We start from the raw sequence: 26,236 nt of genomic DNA on the forward strand, positions 1-26,236 counted from the left end.
ATGTGTGAAGTCAGTAACCATGTCCTGTCTAACCCTTGGTACCCCCCATACGTAAAGTGAGTAAGCATGTCCTGTCCTCCCTTAGTACTTGTCATGTGTGAAGTCAGTAAGTATGTCCTGTCAACCCTTAGTACCCGCCATGTGTGTAGTGTGTAAGCATGCCCTGTCCAACCCTTAGTACCCGTCATGTGTGAAGTGAGTAAGCATGTCCTGTCCACACTTAGTACCCGTCATGTGTGAAGTGAGTAAGCATGTCCTGTCCAACTCTTGGTACCCGTCATATGTGAAGTGAGTGAGCATGTCCTCTACTCCCTTAGTACCCGTCATATGTGAAGTGAGAAAGCATGTACTGTCTAACCCTTAGAACCCGCCATGTGTGAAGTGAGTAAGCATGTCCTGTCCACCCTTAGTACCCATCATGTGTGAAGTGAGTAAGCATGTCCTGTCCAACTCTTGGTACCCGTCATATGTGAAGTGAGTGAGCATGTCCTCTACTCCCTTAGTACCCGTCATGTGTGAAGTGAGTAAGCATGTCCTGTCCAACCCTTAGTACTCGTCATGTTTGAAGTGAATGAGGATGTCCTGTCCACCCTTAGTACCCGCCATGTGTGAAGTGAGTAAGCATGCCCTGTCCACCCTTAGTACCCATCATGTGTGAAGTGAGTAAGCATGTCCTGTCCAACTCTTGGTACCCGTCATATGTGAAGTGAGTGAGCATGTCCTCTACTCCCTTAGTACCCGTCATGTGTGAAGTGAGTAAGCATGTCCTGTCCAACCCTTAGTACTCGTCATGTTTGAAGTGAATGAGGATGTCCTGTCCACCCTTAGTACCCGCCATGTGTGAAGTGAGTAAGCATGTCCTGTCCACCCTTAGTACCCGTCATATGTGAAGTGAGTAAATATGTCCTGTCCACCCTTAGTACCCGTCATGAGTAAAGTGAGTGCACATGTCCTGTCCACCCTTAGTACCCGCCATACGTGAAGTGAGTAAGATTGCCCTGTCCAACCCTTGGTACCCGTCATATGTGAAGTGAGTAAGCATGCCCTGTCCACACTTAGTACCCGTCATGTGTGAAGTGAGTAAGCATGTCCTGTCCTCCCTTAGTACCCGCCATGTGTGAAGTGAGTAAGCATGTCCTGTCAGCCCTTAGTACCCGTCATGTGTGAAGTGAGTAAGCATGTCCTGTCCACCCTTAGTACCCGCCATGTTCGAAGTGAGTAAACATGTCCTGTCCACCCTTAGTACCCGTCATGTGTGAGTGAGTAAGTATGTCCTGTCCTCCCTTAGTACCCGCCATGTGTGAAGTGAGTAAGCATGTCCTGTCCACCTTAGTACCCGCCATGTGTGTGGTGAGAAAGCATGTCCTGTCTTCCCTTAGTGCTTGTCATGTGTGAAGAATGTAAGCATGCCCTCTCCAACCCTTAGTACCCGTCATGTTTGAAGTGAGTAAGCATATGCCTGTCCTGTCCTCCCTTTGTACCCGCCATGTGTGAAGTGAGTGAGCATATCCTGTCCACCCTTAGTACCCGTCATGTGTGAGGTGAGTAAGCATGTCCTGTCCAACCCTTAGTACCCGTCATATGTGAAGTGAGTAAGCATGTACTGTCTAACCCTTAGAACCCGCCATGTGTGAAGTGAGTAAGTATGTCCTGTCAACCCTTAGTACCCGCCATGTGTGTAGTGTGTAAGCATGCCCTGTCCAACCCTTAGTACCCGTCATGTGTGAAGTGAGTAAGCATGTCTTGTCCACACTTAGTACCCGTCATGTGTGAAGTGAGTAAGCATGTCCTGTCCACCCTCAGTACCCGTCATGTGTGAAGTGAGTAAGTATGTCCTTTCCATCCTTAGTACCCGTCATGTGTGAAGTGAGTAAGCATGTCCTGTCCAACCCTTAGTACCCGTCATGTGTGAAGTTAGTAAGCATGTCCTGTCCACCTTAGTACCCGCCATGTGTGTGGTGAGTAAGCATGTCCTGTCCTCCCTTAGTACTTGTCATGTGTGAAGTCAGTAAGTATGTCCTGTCAACCCTTAGTACCCGTCATGTGTGTAGTGTGTAAGCATGCCCTGTCCAACCCTTAGTACCCGTCATGTGTGAAGTGAGTAAGTAACTCCTGTCCACCCTTAGTACCCGTCATGTGTGAAGTGAGTAAGCATGTCTTGTCCATCCCTTAGTACCCGTCATGTGTGAGGTGAGTAAGCATGTCCTGTCCAACCCTTAGTACCCGTCATGTGTGAATTGAGTAAGCATGTACTGTATAACCCTTAGAACCCGCCATGTGTGAAGTGAGTAAGCATGTCCTGTCCACCCTTAGTACCCGTCATGTGTGAAGTCAGTAAGCATGTCCTGTCCACCCTCACTACCCGCCATATGTGAAGTAAGTAAGAATGTACTGTCCACCCTTAGTACCCGCCATGTGTGAAGTGAGTAAGCATGTCCTGTCCACCTTAGTACCCGCCATGTGTGTGGTGAATAAGCATGTTCTGTCCAACCCTTAGTACCCGTCATATGTGAAGTGAGAAAGCATGTACTGTCTAACCCTTAGAACCCGCCATGTGTGAAGTGAGTAAGCATGTCCTGTCCACCCTTAGTACCCATCATGTGTGAAGTGAGTAAGCATGTCCTGTCCAACTCTTGGTACCCGTCATATGTGAAGTGAGTGAGCATGTCCTCTACTCCCTTAGTACCGTGATGTGTGAAGTGAGTAAGCATGTCCTTTCCAACCCTTAGTACTCGTCATGTTTGAAGTGAATGAGGATGTCCTGTCCACCCTTAGTACCCGCCATGTGTGAAGTGAGTAAGCATGTCCTGTCCACCCTCAGTACCCGCCATGTGTGTAGTGTGTAAGCATGCCCTGTCCAACCCTTAGTACCCGTCATGTGTGAAGTGAGTAAGCATGTCCTGTCCACACTTAGTACCCGTCATGTGTGAAGTGAGTAAGCATGTCCTGTCCAACTCTTGGTACCCGTCATATGTGAAGTGAGTGAGCATGTCCTCTACTCCCTTAGTACCCGTCATATGTGAAGTGAGAAAGCATGTACTGTCTAACCCTTAGAACCCGCCATGTGTGAAGTGAGTAAGCATGTCCTGTCCACCCTTAGTACCCATCATGTGTGAAATGAGTAAGCATGTCCTGTCCAACTCTTGGTACCCGTCATATGTGAAGTGAGTGAGCATGTCCTCTACTCCCTTAGTACCGTGATGTGTGAAGTGAGTAAGCATGTCCTGTCCAACCCTTAGTACTCGTCATGTGTGAAGTGAATGAGGATGTCCTGTCCACCCTTAGTACCCGCCATGTGTGAAGTGAGTAAGCATGTCCTGTCCACCCTCAGTACCCGTCATGTGTGAAGTGAGTAAGTATGTCCTGTCCATCCTTAGTACCCGTCATGTGTGAAGTGAGTAAGCATGCCCTGTCCAACCCTTAGTACCCGTCATGTGTGAAGTTAGTAAGCATGTCCTGTCCACCTTAGTACCCGCCATGTGTGTGGTGAGTAAGCATGTCCTGTCCTCCCTTAGTACTTGTCATGTGTGAAGTCAGTAAGTATGTCCTGTCAACCCTTAGTACCCGTCATGTGTGTAGTGTGTAAGCATGCCCTGTCCAACCCTTAGTACCCGTCATGTGTGAAGTGAGTAAGCATGTCCTGTCCACCCTCAGTACCCGTCATGTGTGAAGTGAGTAAGCCTCTCCTCTCACACCCTTAGTACCGGTCATGTGTGAAGTGAGTAAGCATGCCCTGTCCAACTCTTGGTACCCGCCATGTGTGAAGTGAGTAAGCATGCCCTGTCCAACCCTCAGTACATGTCATATGTGAAGTGAGTAAGCATGTCCTGTCCACCCTTAGAACCCGCCATGTGTGAAGTGAATAAGCCTGTCCTCTCACACCCTTAGTACCCGTCATGTGCGAAGTGAGTAAGCATGTCCTGTCCACCCTCAGTACCTGTCATGTGTGAAGTGAGTAAGCATGTCCTGTCCAACCCTTAGTACCCGTCATGTGTGAAGTGAGTAAGTATGTCCTGTCCACCCTTAGTACCCGTCATGTGTGAAGTGAGTAAGCATGTCTTGTCCATCCCTTAGTACCCGTCATGTGTGAGGTGAGTAAGCATGTCCTGTCCACCTTAGTACCCATCATGTGTGAAGTGAGTAAGCATGTCCTGTCCATCCTTAGTACCCGTCATGTGTGAAGTGAGTAAGCATGTCCTGTCCATCCTTAGTACCCGTCATCTGTGAAGTGAGTAAGCATGTCCTGTCCACCCATAGAACCCGCCATGTGTGAAGTTAGTAAGCATGTCCTGTCCACCTTAGTACCCGCCATGTGTGTGGTGAGTAAGCATGTCCTGTCCTCCCTTAGTACTTGTCATGTGTGAAGTCAGTAAGTATGTCCTGTCAACCCTTAGTACCCGTCATGTGTGTAGTGTGTAAGCATGCCCTGTCCAACCCTTAGTACCCGTCATGTGTGAAGTGAGTAAGTATGTCCTGTCCATCCTTAGTACCCGTCATATGTGAAGTGAGTAAGCATGTCCTGTCCAACCCTTAGTACCCGTCATATGTGAATTGAGTAAGCATGTACTGTCTAACCCTTAGAACCCGCCATGTGTGAAGTGAGTAAGCATGTCCTGTCCACCCTTAGTACCCATCATGTGTGAAGTGAGTAAGCATGTCCTGTCCAACTCTTGGTACCCGTCATATGTGAAGCGAGTAAGCATGTCCTGTCCACCCTTAGTACCCGTCATGTGTGAAGTCAGTAAGCATGTCCTGTCCACCCTCACTACCCGCCATATGTGAAGTAAGTAAGCATGTCCTGTCCACCCTTAGTACCCGCCATGTGTGAAGTGAGTAAGCATGTCCTGTCCACCTTAGTACCCGCCATGTGTGTGGTGAATAAGCATGTTCTGTCCAACCCTTAGTACCCGTCATATGTGAAGTGAGAAAGCATGTACTGTCTAACCCTTAGAACCCGCCATGTGTGAAGTGAGTAAGCATGTCCTGTCCACCCTTAGTACCCATCATGTGTGAAGTGAGTAAGCATGTCCTGTCCAACTCTTGGTACCCGTCATATGTGAAGTGAGTGAGCATGTCCTCTACTCCCTTAGTACCCGTCATGTGTGAAGTGAGTAAGCATGTCCTGTCCAACCCTTAGTACTCGTCATGTTTGAAGTGAATGAGGATGTCCTGTCCACCCTTAGTACCCGCCATGTGTGAAGTGAGTAAGCATGTCCTGTCCACCCTCAGTACCCGTCATGTGTGAAGTGAGTAAGTATGTCCTGTCCATCCTTAGTACCCGTCATGTGTGAAGTGAGTAAGCATGCCCTGTCCAACCCTTAGTACCCGTCATGTGTGAAGTTAGTAAGCATGTCCTGTCCACCTTAGTACCCACCATGTGTGTGGTGAGTAAGCATGTCCTGTCCTCCCTTAGTACTTGTCATGTGTGAAGTCAGTAAGTATGTCCTGTCAACCCTTAGTACCCGTCATGTGTGTAGTGTGTAAGCATGCCCTGTCCAACCCTTAGTACCCGTCATGTGTGAAGTGAGTAAGCATGTCCTGTCCACCCTCAGTACCCGTCATGTTTGAAGTGAGTAAGCATGCCCTATCCAACTGTTGGTACCCGTCATGTGTGAAGTGAGTAAGTATGTGCTGTCCATCCTTAGTACCCGTCATGTGTGAAGTGAGTAAGCATGCCCTGTCCAACCCTTAGTACTTGTCATGTGTGAAGTGAGTAAGCATGTCCTGTCCATCTTTAGTACCCGCCATGTGTGAAGTGAATAAGCCTCTCCTCTCACACCCTTAGTACCGGTCATGTGTGAAGTGAGTAAGCATGCCCTGTCCAACTCTTGGTACCCGCCATGTGTGAAGTGAGTAAGCATGCCCTGTCCAACACTCAGTACTTGTCATGTGTGAAGTGAGTAAGCATGTCCTGTCCACCCTTAGAACCCGCCATGTGTGAAGTGAATAAGCCTGTCCTCTCACACCCTTAGTACCCGTCATGTGTGAAGTGAGTAAGCATGTCCTGTCCACCCTCAGTACCTGTCATGTGTGAAGTGAGTAAGCATGTCCTGTCCAACCCTTAGTACCCGTCATGTGTGAAGTGAGTAAGTATGTCCTGTCCACCCTTAGTACCCGTCATGTGTGAAGTGAGTCAGCATGTCTTGTCCATTCCTTTGTACCCGTCATGTGTGAGGTGAGGAAGCATGTCCTGTCCAACCCTTAGTACCCGTCATATGTGAATTGAGTAAGCATGTACTGTCTAACCCTTAGAACCCGCCATGTGTGAAGTGAGTAAGCATGTCCTGTCCACCCTTAGTACCCATCATGTGTGAAGTGAGTAAGCATGTCCTGTCCAACTCTTGGTACCCGTCATATGTGAAGCGAGTGAGCATGTCCTGTCCACCCTTAGTACCCGTCATGTGTGAAGTCAGTAAGCATGTCCTGTCCACCCTCACTACCCGCCATATGTGAAGTAAGTAAGCATGTCCTGTCCACCCTTAGTACCCGCCATGTGTGAAGTGAGTAAGCATGTCCTGTCCACCTTAGTACCCGCCATGTGTGTGGTGAATAAGCATGTTCTGTCCAACCCTTAGTACCCGTCATATGTGAAGTGAGAAAGCATGTACTGTCTAACCCTTAGAACCCGCCATGTGTGAAGTGAGTAAGCATGTCCTGTCCACCCTTAGTACCCATCATGTGTGAAGTGAGTAAGCATGTCCTGTCCAACTCTTGGTACCCGTCATATGTGAAGTGAACGAGGATGTCCTGTCCACCCTTAGTACTCGTCATGTGTGAAGTGAGTAAATATGTCCTGTCCACCCTTAGTACCCGTCATGAGTAAAGTGAGTGCACATGTCCTGTCCACCCTTAGTACCCGCCATACGTGAAGTGAGTAAGCATGCCCTGTCCAACCCTTGGTACCCGTCATATGTGAAGTGAGTAAGCATGCCCTGTCCAAACTTAGTACCCGTCATGTGTGAAGTGAGTAAGCATGTCCTGTCCTCCCTTAGTAACCGCCATGTGTGAAGTGAGTAAGCATGTCATGTCCAACACTTAGTACTCGTCATGTTTGAAGTGAGTGAGGATGTCCTGTCCACCCTTAGTACCCGTCATGTGTGAGTGAGTAAGTATGTCCTGTCCTCCCTTAGTACCCGCCATGTGTGAAGTGAGTAAGCATGTCCTGTCCACCTTAATACCCGCCATGTGTGTGGTGAGAAAGCATGTCCTGTCTTCCCTTAGTGCTTGTCATGTGTGAAGAATGTAAGCATGCCCTCTCCAACCCTTAGTACCCGTCATGTTTGAAGTGAGTAAGCATATGCTTGTCCTGTCCTCCCTTTGTACCCGCCATGTGTGAAGTGAGTGAGCATGTCCTGTCCACCCTTAGTACCCGTCATGTGTGAGGTGAGTAAGCATGTCCTGTCCAACCCTTAGTACCCGTCATATGTGAAGTGAGTAAGCATGTACTGTCTAACCCTTAGAACCCGCCATGTGTGAAGTGAGTAAGGATGTCCTGTCCACCCTTAGTACCCATCATGTGTGAAGTGAGTAAGCATGTCCTGTCCAACTCTTGGTACCCGTCATATGTGAAGCGAGTGAGCATGTCCTGTCCACCCTTAGTACCCGTCATGTGTGAAGTGAGTAAGCATGTCCTGTCCACCCTCACTACCCGCCATATGTGAAGTAAGTAAGCATGTCCTGTCCACCCTGAGTACCCGCCATGTGTGAAGTGAGTAAGCATGTCCTGTCCACCTTAGTACCCGCCATGTGTGTGGTGAATAAGCATGTTCTGTCCTCCCTTAGTACCCGCCATGTGTGAAGTGAGTGAGTATGTCCTCTACTCCCTTTGTACCCGTCATGTGTGAAGTGAGTAAGCATGTCCTGTCCAACCCTTAGTACTCGTCATGTTTGAAGTGAGTGAGGATGTCCTGTCCACCCTTAGTACCCGTCATATGTGAAGTGAGTAAGCATGCCCTGTCCACCCTTAGTACCCGCCATACGTGAAGTGAGTAAGCATGCCCTGTCCAACCCTTGGTACCCGTCATATGTGAAGTGAGTAAGCATGCCCTGTCCACACTTAGTACCCGTCATGTGTGAAGTGAGTAAGCATGTCCTGTCCTCCCTTAGTACCCGCCATGTGTGAAGTGATTGAGCCTGTCCTCTACTCCCTTAGTACCCGTCATGTGTAAAGTGAGTGAGCATGTCCTCTACTCCCTTAGTACCCGTCATGTGTGAAGTGAGTGAGCATGTCCTCTACTCCCTTAGTACCCGCCATGTGTGAAGTGAGTGAGCATGTCCTCTACTTCCTTAGTACCCGTCATGTGTGAAGTGAGTGAGCATGTCCTCTACTCCCTTAGTACCTGTCATATGTGAAGTGAGTAAGCATGTCATGTCCAACACTTAGTACCCGCCATGTGTGAAGTGAGTAAGCATGTCCTGTCCACCTTAATACCCGCCATGTGTGTGGTGAGAAAGCATGTCCTGTCTTCCCTTAGTGCTTGTCATGTGTGAAGAATGTAAGCATGCCCTCTCCAACCCTTAGTACCCGTCATGTTTGAAGTGAGTAAGCATATGCTTGTCCTGTCCTCCCTTTGTACCCGCCATGTGTGAAGTGAGTGAGCATGTCCTCTCCACCCTTAGTACCCGTCATGTGTGAGGTGAGTAAGCATGTCCTGTCCAACCCTTAGTACCCGTCATATGTGAAGTGAGTAAGCATGTACTGTCTAACCCTTAGAACCCGCCATGTGTGAAGTGAGTAAGGATGTCCTGTCCACCCTTAGTACCCATCATGTGTGAAGTGAGTAAGCATGTCCTGTCCAACTCTTGGTACCCGTCATATGTGAAGCGAGTAAGCATGTCCTGTCCACCTTAGTACCCACCATGTGTGTGGTGAGTAAGCATGTTCTGTCCTCCCTTAGTACTTGTCACGTGTGAAGTATGTAAGCATGCCCTGTGCAACCCTTAGTACCCGTCATGTTTGAAGTGAGTGAAGATGTCCTGTCCACCCTTAGTACTTGTCATGTGTGAAATCAGTTAGCATGTCCTGTCAATCCTTAGTACTCCTCAGCTGTGTAGTGAGTAAGCATGCCCTGTCCAACCCTTAGTACCCGTCACGTGTAAAGTGAGTAAGCATGTCCTGTCTAACTCTTGGTACCCCCCCTACGTGAAGTGAGTAAGCATGTCCTGTCCACCCTTAGTACCCGTCATGTGTGAAGTCAGTAAGCATGTCCTGTCCACCCTTAGTATCCGTCATATGTGAAGTGAGTAAGCATGTCCTGTCCACCCTTAGTACCCGCCATATGTGAAGTAAGTAAATATGTCCTGTCCACCCTTAGTATCCGTCATATGTGAAGTGAGTAAGCATGTCCTGTCCACCCATAGAACCCGCCATGTGTGAAGTGAGTAAGCATGTCCTGTCCACCCTCAGTACCCGCCATATGTGAAGTGAGTAAGCATTCCCTGTCCATCCTTAGTACCCGCCATGTGTGAAGTGAGTAAGCATGTCCTGTCCACCCATAGAACCCGCCATGTGTGAAGTGAGTAAGCATGTCCTGTCCACCCTCAGTACCCGCCATATGTGAAGTGAGTAAGCATTCCCTGTCCATCCTTAGTACCCGCCATGTGTGAAGTGAGTAAGCATGTCCTGTCCACCCATAGAACCCGCCATGTGTGAAGTGAGTAAGCATGTCCTGTCCACCTTAGTACCCACCATGTGTGTGGTGAGTAAGCATGTCCTGTCCTCCCTTAGTACTTGTCATGTGTGAAGTCAGTAAGTATGTCCTGTCAATCCTTAGTACTCCTCAGTTATGTAGTGAGTAAGCATGCCCTGTCCAACCCTTAGTACCCGTCATGTGTGAAGTGAGTAACCATGTCCTCTACTCCCTTAGTACCCGCCATGTGTGAAGTGAGTAAGCATGCCCTGTCCACCCTTAGTACCCGTCATGAGTAAAGTGAGTGCACATGTCCTGTCCTCCCTTAGTACCCGCCATACGTGAAGTGAGTAAGCATGCCCTGTCCAACCCTTGGTACCCGTCATATGTGAAGTGAGTAAGCATGCCCTGTCCACACTTAGTACCCGTCATGTGTGAAGTGAGTAAGCATGTCCTGTCCTCCCTTAGTACCCGCCATGTGTGAAGTGATTGAGCCTGTCCTCTACTCCCTTAGTACCCGTCATGTGTAAAGTGAGTGAGCATGTCCTCTACTCCCTTAGTACCCGTCATGTGTGAAGTGAGTGAGCATGTCCTCTACTCCCTTAGTACCCGCCATGTGTGAAGTGAGTAAGCATGTCCTCTACTTCCTTAGTACCCGTCATGTGTGAAGTGAGTGAGCATGTCCTCTACTCCCTTAGTACCTGTCATATGTGAAGTGAGTAAGCATGTCATGTCCAACACTTAGTACCCGCCATGTGTGAAGTGAGTAAGCATGTCCTGTGAGCCCTTAGTACCCGTCATGTGTGAAGTGAGTAAGCATGTCCTGTCCACCCTTAGTACCCGCTATGTTCGAAGTGAGTAAATATGTGCTGTCCACCCTTAGTACCCGTCATGTGTGAAGTCAGTAAGCATGTCCTGTCTTCCCTTAGTGCTTGTCATGTGTGAAGAATGTAAGCATGCCCTCTCCAACCCTTAGTACCCACCATGTTTGAAGTGAGTAAGCATATGCTTGTCCTGTCCTCCCTTTGTACCCGCCATGTGTGAAGTGAGTGAGCATGTCCTGTCCACCCTTAGTACCCGTCATATGTGAAGTGAGTAAGCATGTCCTGTCCAACCCTTAGTACCCGTCACGTGTAAAGTGAGTAAGCATGTCCTGTCTAACTCTTGGTACCCCCCCTACGTGAAGTGAGTAAGCATGTCCTGTCCACCCTTAGTACCCGTCATGTGTGAAGTCAGTAAGCATGTCCTGTCCACCCTCACTACCCGCCATATGTGAAGTAAGTAAATATGCCCTGTCCATCCTTAGTACCCGCCATGGGTGAAGTGAGTAAGCATGTCCTGTCCACCCATAGAACCCGCCATGTGTGAAGTGAGTAAGCATGTCCTGTCCACCTTAGTACCCGCCATGTGTGTGGTGAGTAAGCATGTCCTGTCCTCCCTTAGTACTTGTCATGTGTGAAGTCAGTAAGTATGTCCTGTCAATCCTTAGTACTCCTCAGTTATGTAGTGAGTAAGCATGCCCTGTCCAACCCTTAGTACCCGTCATGTGTGAAGTGAGTAACCATGTCCTCTACTCCCTTAGTACCCGTCATGTGTGAAGTGAGTGAGCATGTCCTCTACTCCCTTAGTACCCTTCATGTGTGAAGTGAGTAAGCATGACCGCTACTCCCTTAGTACCCGCCATGTGTGAAGTGAGTGAGCATGTCATGTTCAACACTTAGTACCCGCCATGTGTGAAGTGAGTAAGCATGTCCTGTCCACCTTAGTACCCGCCATGTGTGAAGTGAGTAAGCATGTCCTGTCCAACTCTTGGTACCCGTCATATGTGAAGTGAGTAAGCATGTACTGTCTAACCCTTAGAACCCGCCATGTGTGAAGTGAGTAAGCATGTCCTGTCCACCCTTAGTACCCATCATGTGTGAAGTGAGTAAGCATGTCCTGTCCAACTCTTGGTACCCGTCATATGTGAAGTGAGTGAGCATGTCCTCTACTCCCTTAGTACCCGTCATGTGTGAAGTGAGTGCACATGTCCTGTCCACCCTTAGTACCCGCCATACGTGAAGTGAGTAAGCTTGCCCTGTCCAACCCTTGGTACCCGTCATATGTGAAGTGAGTAAGCATGCCCTGTCCACACTTAGTACCCGTCATGAGTAAAGTGAGTGCACATGTCCTGTCCACCCTTAGTACCCGCCATACGTGAAGTGAGTAAGCTTGCCCTGTCCAACCCTTGGTACCCGTCATATGTGAAGTGAGTAAGCATGCCCTGTCCACACTTAGTACCCGTCATGTGTGAAGTGAGTAAGCATGTCCTGTCCTCCCTTAGTACCCGCCATGTGTGAAGTGATTGAGCCTGTCCTCTACTCCCTTAGTACCCGTCATGTGGGAAGTGAGTGAGCATGTCCTCTACTCCCTTAGTACCCGCCATGTGTGAAGTGAGTGAGCAAGTCCTCTACTTCCTAAGTACCCGTCATGTGTGAAGTAAGTGAGCATGTCCTCTACTCCCTTAGTACCCGTCATATGTGAAGTGAGTAAGCATATCATGTCCAACACTTAGTACCCGCCATGTGTGAAGTGAGTAAGCATGTCCTGTGAGCCCTTAGTACCCGTCATGTGTGAAGTGAGAAAGCATGTCATGTCCACCCTTAGTACCCGCCATGTTCGAATGAGTAAACATGTCCTGTCCACCCTTAGTACCCGTCATGTGTGAAGTGAGTAAGTATGTCCTGTCCTCCCTTAGTACCCGCCATGTGTGAAGTGAGTAAGCATGTCCTGTCCACCTTAGTACCCGCCATGTGTGTGGTGAGAAAGCATGTCCTGTCCTCCCTTAGTGCTTGCCATGTGTGAAGAATGTAAGCATGCCCTCTCCAACCCTTAGTACCGTCATGTTTGAAGTGAGCAAGCATATGTTTGTCCTGTCCTCCCTTTGTACCCGCCATGTGTGAAGTGAGTGAGCATGTCCTGTCCACCCTTAGTACCCGCCATCTGTGAAGTGAGTAAGCATGTCCTGTCCAACCCTTGGTACCCATCATATGTGAAGTGAGTAAGTATGTCCTGTCCACCCTTAGTACCCGTCATGTGTGAAGTGAGTGAGCATGTCCTGTCCACCTTAGTACCCGCCATGTGTGTGGTGAGAAAGCATGTCCTGTCCTCCCTTAGTACTTGTCATGTGTGGAGTATGTAAGCATGCCCTGTCCAACCCTTGGTACCCGTCATGAGTAAAGTGAGTGCACATGTCCTGTCCACCCTTAGTACCCGCCATACGTGAAGTGAGTAAGCATGTCCTGTCCTCCCTTAGTTCCCGTCATACGTGAAGTGAGTAAGCATGTCCTGTCCACCCTTAGTACCCGCCATACGTGATGTGAGTAAGCATGTCCTGTCCACCCTTAGTACCCGCCATACGTGAAGTGAGTAAGCATGCCCTGTCCAACCCTTGGTACCCATCATATGTGAAGTGAGTAAGTATGTCCTGTCCACCCTTAGTACCCGTCATGTGTGAAGTGAGTAAACATGTCCTGTCCAACCCTTGGTACCCATCATATGTGAAGTGAGTTAGCATGTCCTGTTCACCTTAGTACCCGCCATGTGTGTGGTGAGAAAGCATGTCCTGTCCTCCCTTAGTACTTGTCATGTGTGGAGTATGTAAGCATGCCCTGTCCAACCCTTAGTACCCGTCATGTTTGAAGTGAGTAAGCATGTCCTGTCCACCCTTAGTACCCGCCATGTGTGAAGTGAGTAAGCATGCCCTGTCCAACCCTTGGTACCCATCATATGTGAAGTGAGTAAGCATGCCCTGTCCACACTTAGTACCCGTCATGTGTGTAGTGAGTAAGCATGTCCTGTCCTCCCTTAGTACCCGCCATGTGTGAAGTGAGTGAGCATGTCCTCTACTCCCTTAGTACCCGTCATGTGTGAAGTGAGTAAGCATGTCGTGTCCAACCCTTAGTACCCGCCATGTGTGAAGTGAGTAAGCATGTCATGTCCAACACTTAGTACCCGCCATGTGTGAAGTGAGTAAGTATGTCCTGTCCTCCCTTAATACCCTTCGTATGTGAAGTGAGTGATACACCCATGATTACTAGTAATGTTACAAGATGGCATGATTATTTCTGGATATGAGTCCAAACTACAAAGTAATCTTTTTTCCATTTTGCTTTTTTTCAATATGCCCCATTTCCGCGGCCAAAAATTCAGCATCGATCGTTCAAAGAAATAAATACACTGCACCGAAGTGGTCAGTTACCTGTATTGTTTGTCATGGTAAAGGAAAATTGGAAAGTTGGGTTATTGTATAATCTACCATCTTTAAGGGACTTAAATGTTCCACAAATAGTGGGAAACGAACTTGCAATGAATACACAGATGTCATTCACCGTGGGGTAACAGATATATCTAATAGTGAGTGAGGGACTTAATGGGAAACGAACTTGAAATGAATACACAGATGTCATTCACCGTGGGGTAACAGATATATCTAATAGTGAGTGAGGGACTTAATGGGAAACGAACTTGAAATGAATACACATTCACCGTGGGGTTATAGATCCAAGTATATTTAATAACTTGTACGTGAGACATAACATGTTTAAAAACCCAATAAAAGTACAATAAGTTTACACTTAACATTTGAAGATGGCATTAACATGAAGCTATACCATACCTGACAATATGAACAACGAACAAAACATGTCGATTAGTGATGTTGGCTTCATTGTGTATCATTCAGTCACGCAATAGTTGTTCACTTCACTATGATCACCCGTTACACAAACACATCCCGACAGATAAGAACCATATGTTACAAAACACTTCGCACGTGGATGGAACTAGATGGAATATCAAGTGACATTTTGTAATTACTGTTGACACTGGCCTCTGTGACCAGCTTGCCGATAAGCGGATGTTTGCTGTCCTTACTGACAGTGTCGATTGTAAATTAGTTCGTTTCCTTGTTTCGACATCAGGATATACACTGAAATGAGCTAAGTTTAAATTTCTTCAAATTATTTAGAGAATATCCCTTAAAACTAGGGAATATTAAATAATTATAACATTAGAATTATGCTCAATGTAACTTTAATGCCTTCGATGTTAAAAAGGGGAGGTTGGGTAGCCTTCTGGTTATAGCCCTCGCTTGACAAGCCGAAAGTCCGGGTTCGATTCCCGACATGGATACAATGTGTGAAGCCCATTTCCAGTGTCCCCATCTTGATATTGCATGACTTTTGTTCAAAAAAGCTGCGTAAAACGATACTTTCTCACTCAAGATGTTGAATACTGTATCCTCTTCGTTGTGATAAAGGGCCATGGACCTAGTTTCGATTTCTCATATGGTACACTGTGTAAATTTAGAACATCAACGCCGTAGAGTAATCAGCTCGATCATCAACGGAAACAGACTCAAGTGGGCGCAAACGGCAAAAGAAGCGTCGAATACCACATGAACGGGCCATGGAAAACCAGTGATGGGCATCAGGTGATGGCACCAGGTGATGGCACCAGTGATGGCACCAAGTGCTCGAGAAAAGGGAAGCATTTTCAGGCCCACCCTGAGCCCAGTAATGGTGTTCTCGGGATCATATTGCGAAATTTCCCTACTCATTCATTTAGTACTCACAATGGCTATTTTAGAAGAACATGTATAGACATACGACAAAACCTCCCTATAAGAAATCTCTGCTGAAAGAGGTTATCAGTCTGTTCAGCCATGATGAGAACTCCTAATCTCCATACGTTCTGTTGCCATGAAATCATACTTTGGAAAATTCCCCAGTCGAGTTGGGTGAGGTGAGATGAAATGGAGTTTAACGTCACGTCCAAGATTATTGCACTTATATAGCGACGTGCATGTACGTGTGTGTGTGTCTGCTTGTACTAGACCGGACTGATGCCGATTTATAGTGCTAGCTCACTGAGATACCATGCCGCAGTTTAACATGAATACCCCACTCAGACACAGTATACTGACTCCGAGACCAGTCCTTGTTTTAGCCCCTTAATGCCGAGTGCCAGACAGGCTAACAACAAGTACCATCTTTTACCGTATTTTGGCATGACGCGGTATGGGATCGAACCCCGGACCTTCCGCTCTCCGGGCGGACGCTCAACCATTAGACCACGGAGGCGGTCTATTTTGACTCGAATATGTGTCTGTATATTTCATGTATAATTATTAACATTTAATGATGACAACCACTCAATCAATACCCGAATAGTCATGCGCAAATGACACAGATAGTTCTGCAAGTCACAATTTGGTACTGCATATGTCAGATATATTGACAACTTTGTATGCTTTTTCTGGCTGCTCTTTACCAACGGAACAGCTTGTGTTCATTTACATAGAAATGTATTTACCAGTGCGACCACTGTCAGTTGATTTTAAAACGCTTTGGGGTGAAAAATTCATTTTGCATGTGTTTGTGATGGTCGTCACGGGTGGGGCAAGATACGCTCACCTTTTCTTGGCTATTAACTGGTATTATCACTATTTAATAGTGAATCATGAACACGTGCTCATGATAATGAGTCCAGTCCCGGTAATCCGGTCTAAATAACACTGATTTAATCGGTTCCCATCATTTGCATCGGATAAAGCCGATTGTCGGATAAACGAGTGTCGGATTAACGAGACTTGACTGTAGTCGAATACAATAGACCCTGGTGAATTCGGAAAGGGTTTTGTCACTTTAATTTACAACATGTCACAATTTGAAACAATCGTGACCAACTTTTATCTTGAAGTTGATCAAGTATCACACATGTTCCGTTACATACGTGTGAAGAACTTAGGCGCCGTCCCAACTTGTTATCATACAGGTCTGCAATAACACCGAGGTGCGGACCACAGCTGTGCTGCCACTCATGATCCTAGCATTTCTGTCACCTGAAATATTACATGCAAAAAATCTTTATATGCACAACTATAGGTGACATATCCTTGATCAATCTATGTTCATGTCAAACAAAGATCCGGTATAGAATAGGTCTTCAGCAACCCATGCTTGCCGTAGAGGCGACTATGCTTGTCAAAGAGGCGACAAACGAGATCGTGTGGTCAGAGTTGCTGACTCGGTTGATGCATGCCATCGATCCCAATTGCGTGAATCGATGCTCATGATATTAATCACTGGATTGTCTGGTCCAGACTCGATTATTAGCTGTAGCTGCAATTTTGCTGAGTGCCGCTATAAACAACCAACCAACCAACCAATCATATCAAACACCAGGCTATTTAACAACAGCTTGCACCATGGCTCATTAAAATATGTGTATTTAAGTTGGTAGCTGACTGTGTTGCAATATATAGACCTAGAAATTAGTTAAGCTCCCCTTGGTTTTGCGACCATGCTGTTCAACAACAAGGTGTCATTCGCGTCAAGCCTGAGCTATGGTTGAGAATTTAATGGCTTGTCTTGAAGATGTGTCTCTTGACCAATGAAAACACAGAGAATGCTGCAAATGTTCAAATGTTCTAACTGCAGTAATAACAAAGTTAAGCAAAACTGATAACCACGAAAACTATGGATGTGGGAAATTCCATGATCACGTAATCTGTCCAAGTTTTTCCTTGATGTGGGCATTCTGGAGTTTGTCCCTCCTCTACCTTGCCTCATTTCAGACGAATAATGTTGCATTTGTCGAGTCCAAAGGACATGCCGATATCATTAGACAAGGACTCGACAAGGAGAATCGTTTATTATTATTATTATTATTTACAGATTAAAATATAAAATGCAGCAAAGAGGGTTTGGGTGATCCTGGCATATTCAGGCTGGTTAGGTTCATCATCAGCTCAGGGCCTTTGCCCCTCCACACGCAGCCCAGACGGCGATTGTGACATCTCCGAGGAAGCGCTGTCTAGTCAAACGCACCCAGAACTTTTCGAAGAATGTGAAGACTCACCAACACTGCAGCCTTCTGCATTACCCAGATTGTCAAAAGGGCTGTATTCCTCGTAGCAAACTCAGGTACTCTCCCAATGTCAGTCAACAGATTGGAAGGTACCAAACCTTAGTCACCGAGAACAATGGGGAGTCGGACAACTTGGTACTTGGGGTGCAAGCGTGACATTTCGAAACAGTCTTGTCATTCATATTAGTTTCAAAGGGGACAGAAAACTCAATGATATGAATGATTTCATTGGATTTATCAAAAAGGACAAGATCAGGTTTGTTTGCCTGGATACGTCTAAGGCTGTAAATGGGCCTATTCCAAAGAATTTTGTATTTATCATTTTCCATGACGCCCTCTACATATGTCGGGTCGTACCATGGGTGGATGTCTGTGTCAAAACCACAAGCATGTCGAAGACGGTAACACAATGATCAAGCCACCTCATTATGTCGTTTAAGATAATGTGTTTGTGCCAAAGCACATCCACTCACAATGTGTTGAACAGTCTCATTAAATTCATTACATAATCTACATTTCATATTTACATTTTGATGCAAAATCACGCATTGACGGTTTCGAGTGGGAAGTGACCTATCCTGAGCAGCAAACAGAAAGCCTTCTGTTTTACTTTTCAGGCCAGACGACTTCATCCAAGCGAGGGACTCTGCAGGATTGCTGAACTTCTCAACACACTGCACATAAACTCGATGCAGTGGTCGTTCAGATAGCCTTTTCTTGAAAATGGAAAGGCTATCTGAATGGTCCGACTTGATATGGCACTTCACTTGGTTGACACTTATTTCTGTACCGTCGAGCAGTACAGAACCATCAACAAAATCAACACGGTCATTGATATTATGTACCACATCCTTTGCTCGTTTTCGAAAACTGTGGAATGCCTTGTTTTCATCATGAATCTTGACATGCTTCACAAGAGGATCATCAGACGAATAAATGTGTGCAAAAGTGCACAAGACAATTCTATCATGAAGAGCCTCCACATTAATCAAACCACGCCCTCCCATCATGATTGGTAAATATAAGCGATTGAGAGAAGAGCGAGGATGGTGGAATGTATTGTCTGACATGATTCTTCGTGTGAGGGTGTCAATACCCTGAATTTCTTCTTTCGTCCAATCAACAACACCAAAAGAATACGAAAGGACGGGCACAGCATAAGTATTTGTGGCTTTGACTTTATTGCGAGCGTTCAGCTCCGAACTCCAGATTTTCTTAAGTCAACATTTGTACTCTGCCCGAAGTTTGCCCTTGATATGGGCATTCTGGAGTTTGTCCCTAATCTGCATCCCTAAGTACGTATAGGCCTGACCTTCCACAATATGGTCAATAACTCCTCCTCCAAGTAAACGGACGGATCCTCCCTCTACCTTGACACGTTTCAAATGACGAATGTTGCATTTGTCGAGTCGAAAGGACATGCCGATATCATTAGAAAAGAACTCGACAAGCAGAATCTGTTTTTTGAGTGTAGATCCTCCATTGGCTATAAGTTCAAGGTCATCCATGTAAAGGAGGTGAGTAAGGGCTGTTGGGGATCTGTGCTTAGAGGTCCCGGGTGATAACTGTCCTATTTGCTGAGCAAAAAGCTTAAAGGTTTTAGTAACAAACAGAAAAGCAAAGGGCTAAAAGAATCGCCCTGAAATATGCCTCTGCTGATAGAAATGGGTTCCGAAGTCACCACCTGCCCCATATCAAGTTGAGTTAACCAGCAATTCATTAATGACTTGAGTAAAACAAGTAATCGCTTGGGGAAGTCAATACATTATTATTATTATTATCAAAATGTAAAAAAATGCAGCAAATGAGGGTTGGCGTGATCCTGGCACAGTCAGGCTCGTTAGGCTCATCAGCAGCTCAGGGGCGTTCCCCCTGACACTCTCCCAATGTCAGCCAACAGACCTAAGGCACCGAAAACATTGGGGAGTCGGGCAACAATACATGTACATTTTCAGTACATATATACAGCTCAATAGCTTAATTTGTTACAAAATTATTTGCAAGGTTAATTTTTTAAAGAAACTACAGTATATCCCAATTAATTATTGCTCCTCAATGGCTGTTTTTTCGATTTCCCTTCTCCGTTTACCCCATCTTGTTCCTTTTGGGAGTAAAATTATTTATATATATATATTCCTCAGATATGGATTACTACTTATCGGGCCTTTCGTCGCCAAAATGTGGAGAAGGTCTCAGGCCTGTTTAATATATACTGCGCACTAGACTTGTAAATTTTCCTCTGAAGCCCCTCGTTCAACATGACTTATTCATGTATGTACCGTATTCGACGTAATAAGCGCCCACGGCGATATTTGCTATTATATTGGCAAGTAAACAATCCCAATTAGCACCCCTTCCGATTGATCAATGTACACAAGACTTACTCGTGTGCTATATGCACCCTTAATTATGGGCAATTAAATTCTGGAAAAATATATCTGTAGTATATAAACATTTCAGGCTGTCAGCATAAACCACGAAATTTATCTTTCAATTCTGTTTTTTTCCACCAAAATAATATTCAAATAATGGCCCCCTATTTCTATTTTTGAGAGCGCCCTGGGCGCTTATTACGTCGAATACAGTAAGTGTATTTGAGATACATATTTTATGAACCTACGTTAGTAAATATTAATTTAATCGACAAACATGACATTTGTATCTTGACGACTTAATTCAAATAATTTATTAATACTCGGATATAAAAACATATAAATGTATTCAGTTTCACAAAAGTAGAAATCGTGAAAGGTATATTGTTTTTTGTTTATAATATTGTTTAGCCCTATGTCCCTCTAAATACGCATCATTAGTTCCCAGCAGCTTGTGTCCCGATAGCATAATCAATGCTCATCTTTACACAGCTGCTCCAAACCACGAAAACGCTTTATATTATATATGCATCCGTTTACTCGCCAGTGCATCCTATGACACGCTAACCGCCAGCATCTCAACTGCAACAATGAATGTGTTCTCTGGTGTTGCGCTTCTACTGTTGGTCTCTTCCATGCTCCTGTACGCAGAGGGTAAGTCACTCATTTCCCCAAAACGTTTAACATGTCCTAATGGCATAAATAGTAAATAATGTTTTCCTGACATTTCTTGATACTCTCAGGGAACAGAAAGAAATACCACTTTATACCACTCATTTATATGTCTTTATATGTCTTTATGCTGATTTAGCGTCACATAATGGACCATTGAAGTATTGGTTTAAACTGTTTTTTGCCTATGACTCTCATGGCGGAATGCCATATATTTTCAAGGAAACGTGGGACATATAAATACATTCGTGAATCTGATGCCAAGTTGTGAGTGCCATATACACCGGACATAATTGTCCATACATTAAAATAAACAATATCTCGCCAACAAACGCATTTAATTAAGTGAAGGTCATATAGCAGCAGAATTGCAACCTTCCTCAAATTGACAATACTTCACATATCTATACTCAACAACAAAAGTTCCTGTGACACCAATATTTTAGTGTATTTTACAAACAAGTAAAGTTTGTTTTCAATATTGTAGTACATGTATGGAATCAAGTCACGAAAATCGCAACTCCTACAGAAAAGCATGCATTCCATGCAAAAGTTTTATGCATGCCCCATGCATTTCACTACCCAAGAATGGGTATAAAAAAACGTGCGTTGAACATATGGATTGTTTAGCATCGTGGTGACAACAACCACTCAGAAAAACAACACAATTACGCAATTATTCAACATTACGAAATGCCACCCCTGTCCGAAAATGAGCGTCTGCGAGCCATTGGTATGCTTGAAGCAGGATCGAGTCAACGTGATGTTGCAAGACAATTTAACATCCACAGAATCACCATTTGGTGTTGATGGCAACGTTGGCAACAGACGAATGCAGTCAGAGACCATCTTCGGAGTGGCAGGCTACGGGTAACCAATAATCGACAAAACAACTGGATTCGAACAACACACCTAAGAAATCGATTTCAGCCAGCAACAGTTACTGAAAGAAGCATCCCTGGCCTTCGACGAATATCTTCCCAAGACGTACGTCGTCGCCTCAGATGTGCAGGGATTGTCGCCAAAAGACCCTCAGACGTCCCATTTTGACAGAAAACCACCGTCAAGCACGTCTACAGTGGTGCAGACAGCGTCTACAATATTTGACGACATGCGATGTTGCACTTCGTTTCATCTCGGACCTAATCCAATTCAGGACTCAATTATAGCTCTATAGGAGGTATCAAATCCCGTATCGTTGCCACTGCATGCAATTTTCAGGGTAGAACAGAGTTGCAAAAAAATACTACTTTTGATCGTTTTGATGAACTTCATTATGCATTGTGAAAATGACAGATGGCGAGCCTTTGGTATGCTTCAGTGTGATGTCATACGTCAATTTAACGTCCAGGCCATATGACACTTATGAAGACGCGACGAGGGCTGGTCAAAAAGTTCTAAGCCTAACAAACAAAACCAGCAGTTGGGAAAGTGTTTTTAATTTTATTTTTCAACATAATCTCGCTGCTTGTCAATACACTTCTCATATTGATAGTGAAGCTTTTCGATTCCAGTCTGGAAGAAGTTTTCTGAAGCCACCCTGCAAAACCCGTTCACGGAAGCTTTAAGGTCATCGTTGTCGTCATTGCGCTTTCCACAAAGGTGATCTTTCAGTTTAGGAAACAAGCGGAAATCACTTGGTGCCAGGTCGGGCGAATATGGGGGGGTGAGGAAGCTCTTGGAACCCACGTTGTCACACAGCAACCTTTGCAAGTCGAGCGATGTGAGAATGCGCGTTGTCATGAAGTAGTAGAACTCCAGAAGTCAGAATTCCTCGCTACCTTTTTTTGATAGAATCTTTCATGTGATGAAGCAAATCAGCATAGTAGGCACTAGCAATTGTCTTTGGACTTTCAAAGGATCACACTCTTTGAAACCAAGAATACAGTGGCCATGAATTTCTGTACTGATCTTGAAGACTTTAATTGTTTTGGTCCTGGAGAAGTGAAATGGTGTCATTCCAAGGACTGACTATTTGACTCGGGATCACAGTGGTGGACCCATTTTTCATCACCTCTTACTAATCTCTTTTTGAATTTGACAAACTCCTCCTCAAATTAGCTCGAAATGTTCTCTAGCAACGTCAGTTCTTTTTTCATTAAGATTATAATTTAGAAACTTTGGCACAAAACGAGCAGATATCTTATCCACCTGCAAATGTTTATGAACAGTGTAAATGGATCCATTCCTTAGACCTGTGTCTTCTTCAAGTTCAGCAATGGTAATATCTGACAGTATAGGTTTTTCTATCTCCTTGATTGAATCTTCATTGAAGGGAGTTGAGGAACGTCCAGACCTAGGGTTATCATCAAGGCTTGTTCTCACAACCTTGAACATGGATCAACAAAGTTTAACAGTGGAATAACTAGGGCACTTACTCTTGTGCCATTAATTTCATGGGGAGTACATTTCTTTAAAGTCATAAACTTGACGACTGCTCGATACTCGCTCTTTTCCATTTCTGTATCCATTAGACCCCTATCATAATCATAACAGACCAATTCAACAGACAAAATAAACTTGAAATGAACGACTAAAAAATGTACTACATTGACTAGTTCACTTGGTAATGACCCATATTTGAAAGTTAGTCAGGCTTAGAACATTTACTCCAGCCCCCGTAATAACAACCACGTCAAAGACGGTCCCCGTAGTGTCCGCCAACCCGTGACAACCCCTTGCCAAGACATCGTCCACAGGTTACAGACAGCATGGCTCACAGCCCGTGTAGAAGCGCCGTATCTGCGAGGGTGGTCCGCAGACACTGACATACCTACGGCATCCGTGAGAGACGCCCAGCTAAAAGGCTAATACTAATCAAGGTCGACGTCTCCAGTGATTCAGATATGTGGTCTTTGTCACTGATGTGTCACGTTTACTTGTTCACCGATTCGATGGCAGAACATCTGTCTTCAGGCTTCCAGGAGAACGTTATGGCACGCCGTGCGTTCTTGAAAGCGATCGTTTGAAGGTGATGGCTTTATGATCTGAGTTGAATCAACGGGTACACGGTACAGTCAAAGTGTTGTGATTGATGGGAATTTAAATGTTGCGAAATACCAGAATGCTTGCAAGATCCCCACATCATTCAAACATGCTGGGATGAAATGGAATGATGTTTCGATGTCATTCTCATCCTCAAATGATGTTGCAGGAACTCAGGTTTATCCCTCCTCAGATATGGACTACCATTCATCAGGCGTTTCTTTGCCTCAATGAGGAGAAGGTGTCAGGCCTGCATTATTGCCCACTGCCACTGACTTGTAAACTTGTCTCTGAACCGTCTCCTCCTCACATGGACTGGGGCTCGCTACCGTACCTTTGTAACACTTCCATCCATTTCAAAATAATCAAACTATTGCGGTTTTACAATACAGCAAAATACGCTTATAATGAACACGCTTGTAACGAACTGGCGGATATTATGAACTTAATTTTTGGTCCCGGCCATTTGCTGTTAAGATGGTTTATGAATGCTTACAACGAACTATGGTTATAACGAACTAAACTTAGTGGTCCATACAACCGTAGTTTACTGTACTATGATATATTGTTGAAAGTGAAGGTTTAGTGTTTCCATAATCGGAAAGTTGCCTGAACCCTCCTGAAATTCCTTTGCAAGAGGCATACGTTAACTGAGTGTCATATCATTTGAAAGTACACGTACATAGCTCAGGCATAAATCTGTATCTTCTGGATATCGGTATATTGTACTTTTTATACCGGACATGAATAGATAGGGAATATTAACATGAACTTCTTTTTCCCTGTTTTGAACTGCTGGAGGATCTACGGTGCAACATCGCCAGGATCCACTGGTGTTTCTTCATTTGCCAACACCCAATTCCAAATTAGTCTTTAATCCAGTCTTTATCCTATTTTTCTGTTACATGGTGCATCAGAAACTAACTGATTCCAATTACATATATCAATATGTTTGTTTAAATGTTGAAGGTTCAAGGTGTGTACAAGGGTTTCATTCCCATGGACGTTCCTGCTACTGGTTCTCTGACATGACAGGAACGTTTGCTGAAGCAAGGGTAATTAAAGAGTGCTGAGTCTTCAGTTCAAATATGATTGATATGAAATAGTTAAATATCAAAAACATGAAAACGTATTATGAAAACAACTGTTTTATTGATGTATCGATGTTTCGGATCTCACTTCTTACCCCTTTAACGGGTGAATAGTTGAATATAAAAATGTCCCTCAAACAACATTATCTATACGTGAAGTCGTGAGAGCACAGAGTGTTTGTGGCGGACAGGGTTACCACAGGTGCCAATGCAGAAGCAACTGCTTGACAAACAGGTTCTCCTGATTGAAATCGGGGTTGAGATGCAATAGTGCATGCCATAGCCAAAAGTCCTGTGCAAACCGTGACTGAACTGAGCGGTGTACTGAACTGTATTGCTCATTGCACGTATTGGGCATGCTGTGAATAAACGCGATAAGATTAATGTACAGGGCTATTAACAGTATTAACAGAACTGACAAGGAGGGAGGAAACAAAGACATTCGGAGTGGTAGTGCTTTAGATCGGTTGGTGTATCATGGTATTATATAGGTTGACAATTCAATCAATCAACCGTTTATTCCATCAAATCCGATCACAGCAACAACACGACAAAAAAAATCATTATCGAGAACGGAAATCCAGTGGATTGACATCTTAAAATCTCAGAACCTCAATAGACGGTTGATGTATTACTGTTCATCCAGAAAACCATTCCTTTTGCAGTCAGTCTGTCAGTTTTTCGGAGCTCGGCTCGTCATCATCAACAGTCGAACGGAGGATGACTTCATCAGGGGATATGCAAGAGGAAAAGGTTTGTAAAGGCATAGTTGCACTGGAAAAGCCTAAGAGTTTTGGATAGGTAAGGCAGTTTGGACTCTTTACAAAGACAGGTGACACTTTTTGAAAAACTATTATTGAAAGACTTTTTTTTTCAAACAATCGATCAATTTGTTGAGGCTATGTTTCAATTCTAAACTTCGCCGTTTGCATTTAAGCTCCCATTTACTTCATTGGAGGGAGTGACCTGGCTCGCGAGGGCAGGTTCGTCTGGGAAGGAGGCAGACCTTTTGCTGGTGAATACCAGAACTGGGGATCGGGTGAACCAAACAACAACGGGGGGGCTGAGGATTGTGTCATCATTTGGGTCGCATTAGGGTATGGGTGGAATGACGCCCCCTGCAGCCAAAAGTACAACTTCATATGTGAGATTTAAAAGTGAAGTGATGCATTAAATTGTGTGGCAAATGCCTGACATCCCGTTTTCTTTTGCTTCTATCCAGAACCAGTATGTATCACACTGTACATTCATGATGCGTATCCATGTACATTCACTAACGTCGGTACACCTTCTTACTTACTTCAGGTTAGACCTGCAATATACACTGATTTCAGACTTGAATAGTTTCACATTTGGTCTTCTGATCCGCAATATTCTGAACACAGTATGCCTCAAATATTACATTTTCTTCAAATACAATCTGAACAACTTACGGGAAACCTATCTTGAAACAAGTTATACATGAAACTTGGACCCAACATGCTTGGATAGATTACCATTCTAAGAATTGCCATTGTAGAATGTGTGACAGTAGAGGTGAATGTCATATGAAGCGACTGAGTGGATAAAGGTGACC

The 26,236-nt window shown here is 45.0% G+C and overlaps 1 protein-coding gene across 1 annotated transcript in view; it reads left to right on the top strand.

Annotated features, from left to right (window-relative positions):
- Positions 1-26,236, top strand: part of LOC124128414 (perlucin-like) — a 75,399-nt gene that overhangs the window by 16,254 nt on the left and 32,909 nt on the right. Inside the window, exons 2-4 of the mRNA XM_048390185.1 lie at positions 20,460-20,566; positions 24,539-24,624; positions 25,326-25,413. Coding sequence (XP_048246142.1) covers positions 20,503-20,566; positions 24,539-24,624; positions 25,326-25,413 — 238 coding nt within the window. The 5' untranslated portion in view covers positions 20,460-20,502. The remainder of the gene's footprint in view (positions 1-20,459; positions 20,567-24,538; positions 24,625-25,325; positions 25,414-26,236) is intronic.

The sequence above is a fragment of the Haliotis rufescens genome, unplaced genomic scaffold (genome assembly GCF_023055435.1).
Source record: "Haliotis rufescens isolate VD_foot unplaced genomic scaffold, xgHalRufe1.0.p SCAF_86, whole genome shotgun sequence".
NCBI classification, from domain to species: Eukaryota; Metazoa; Mollusca; class Gastropoda; order Lepetellida; family Haliotidae; genus Haliotis; species Haliotis rufescens.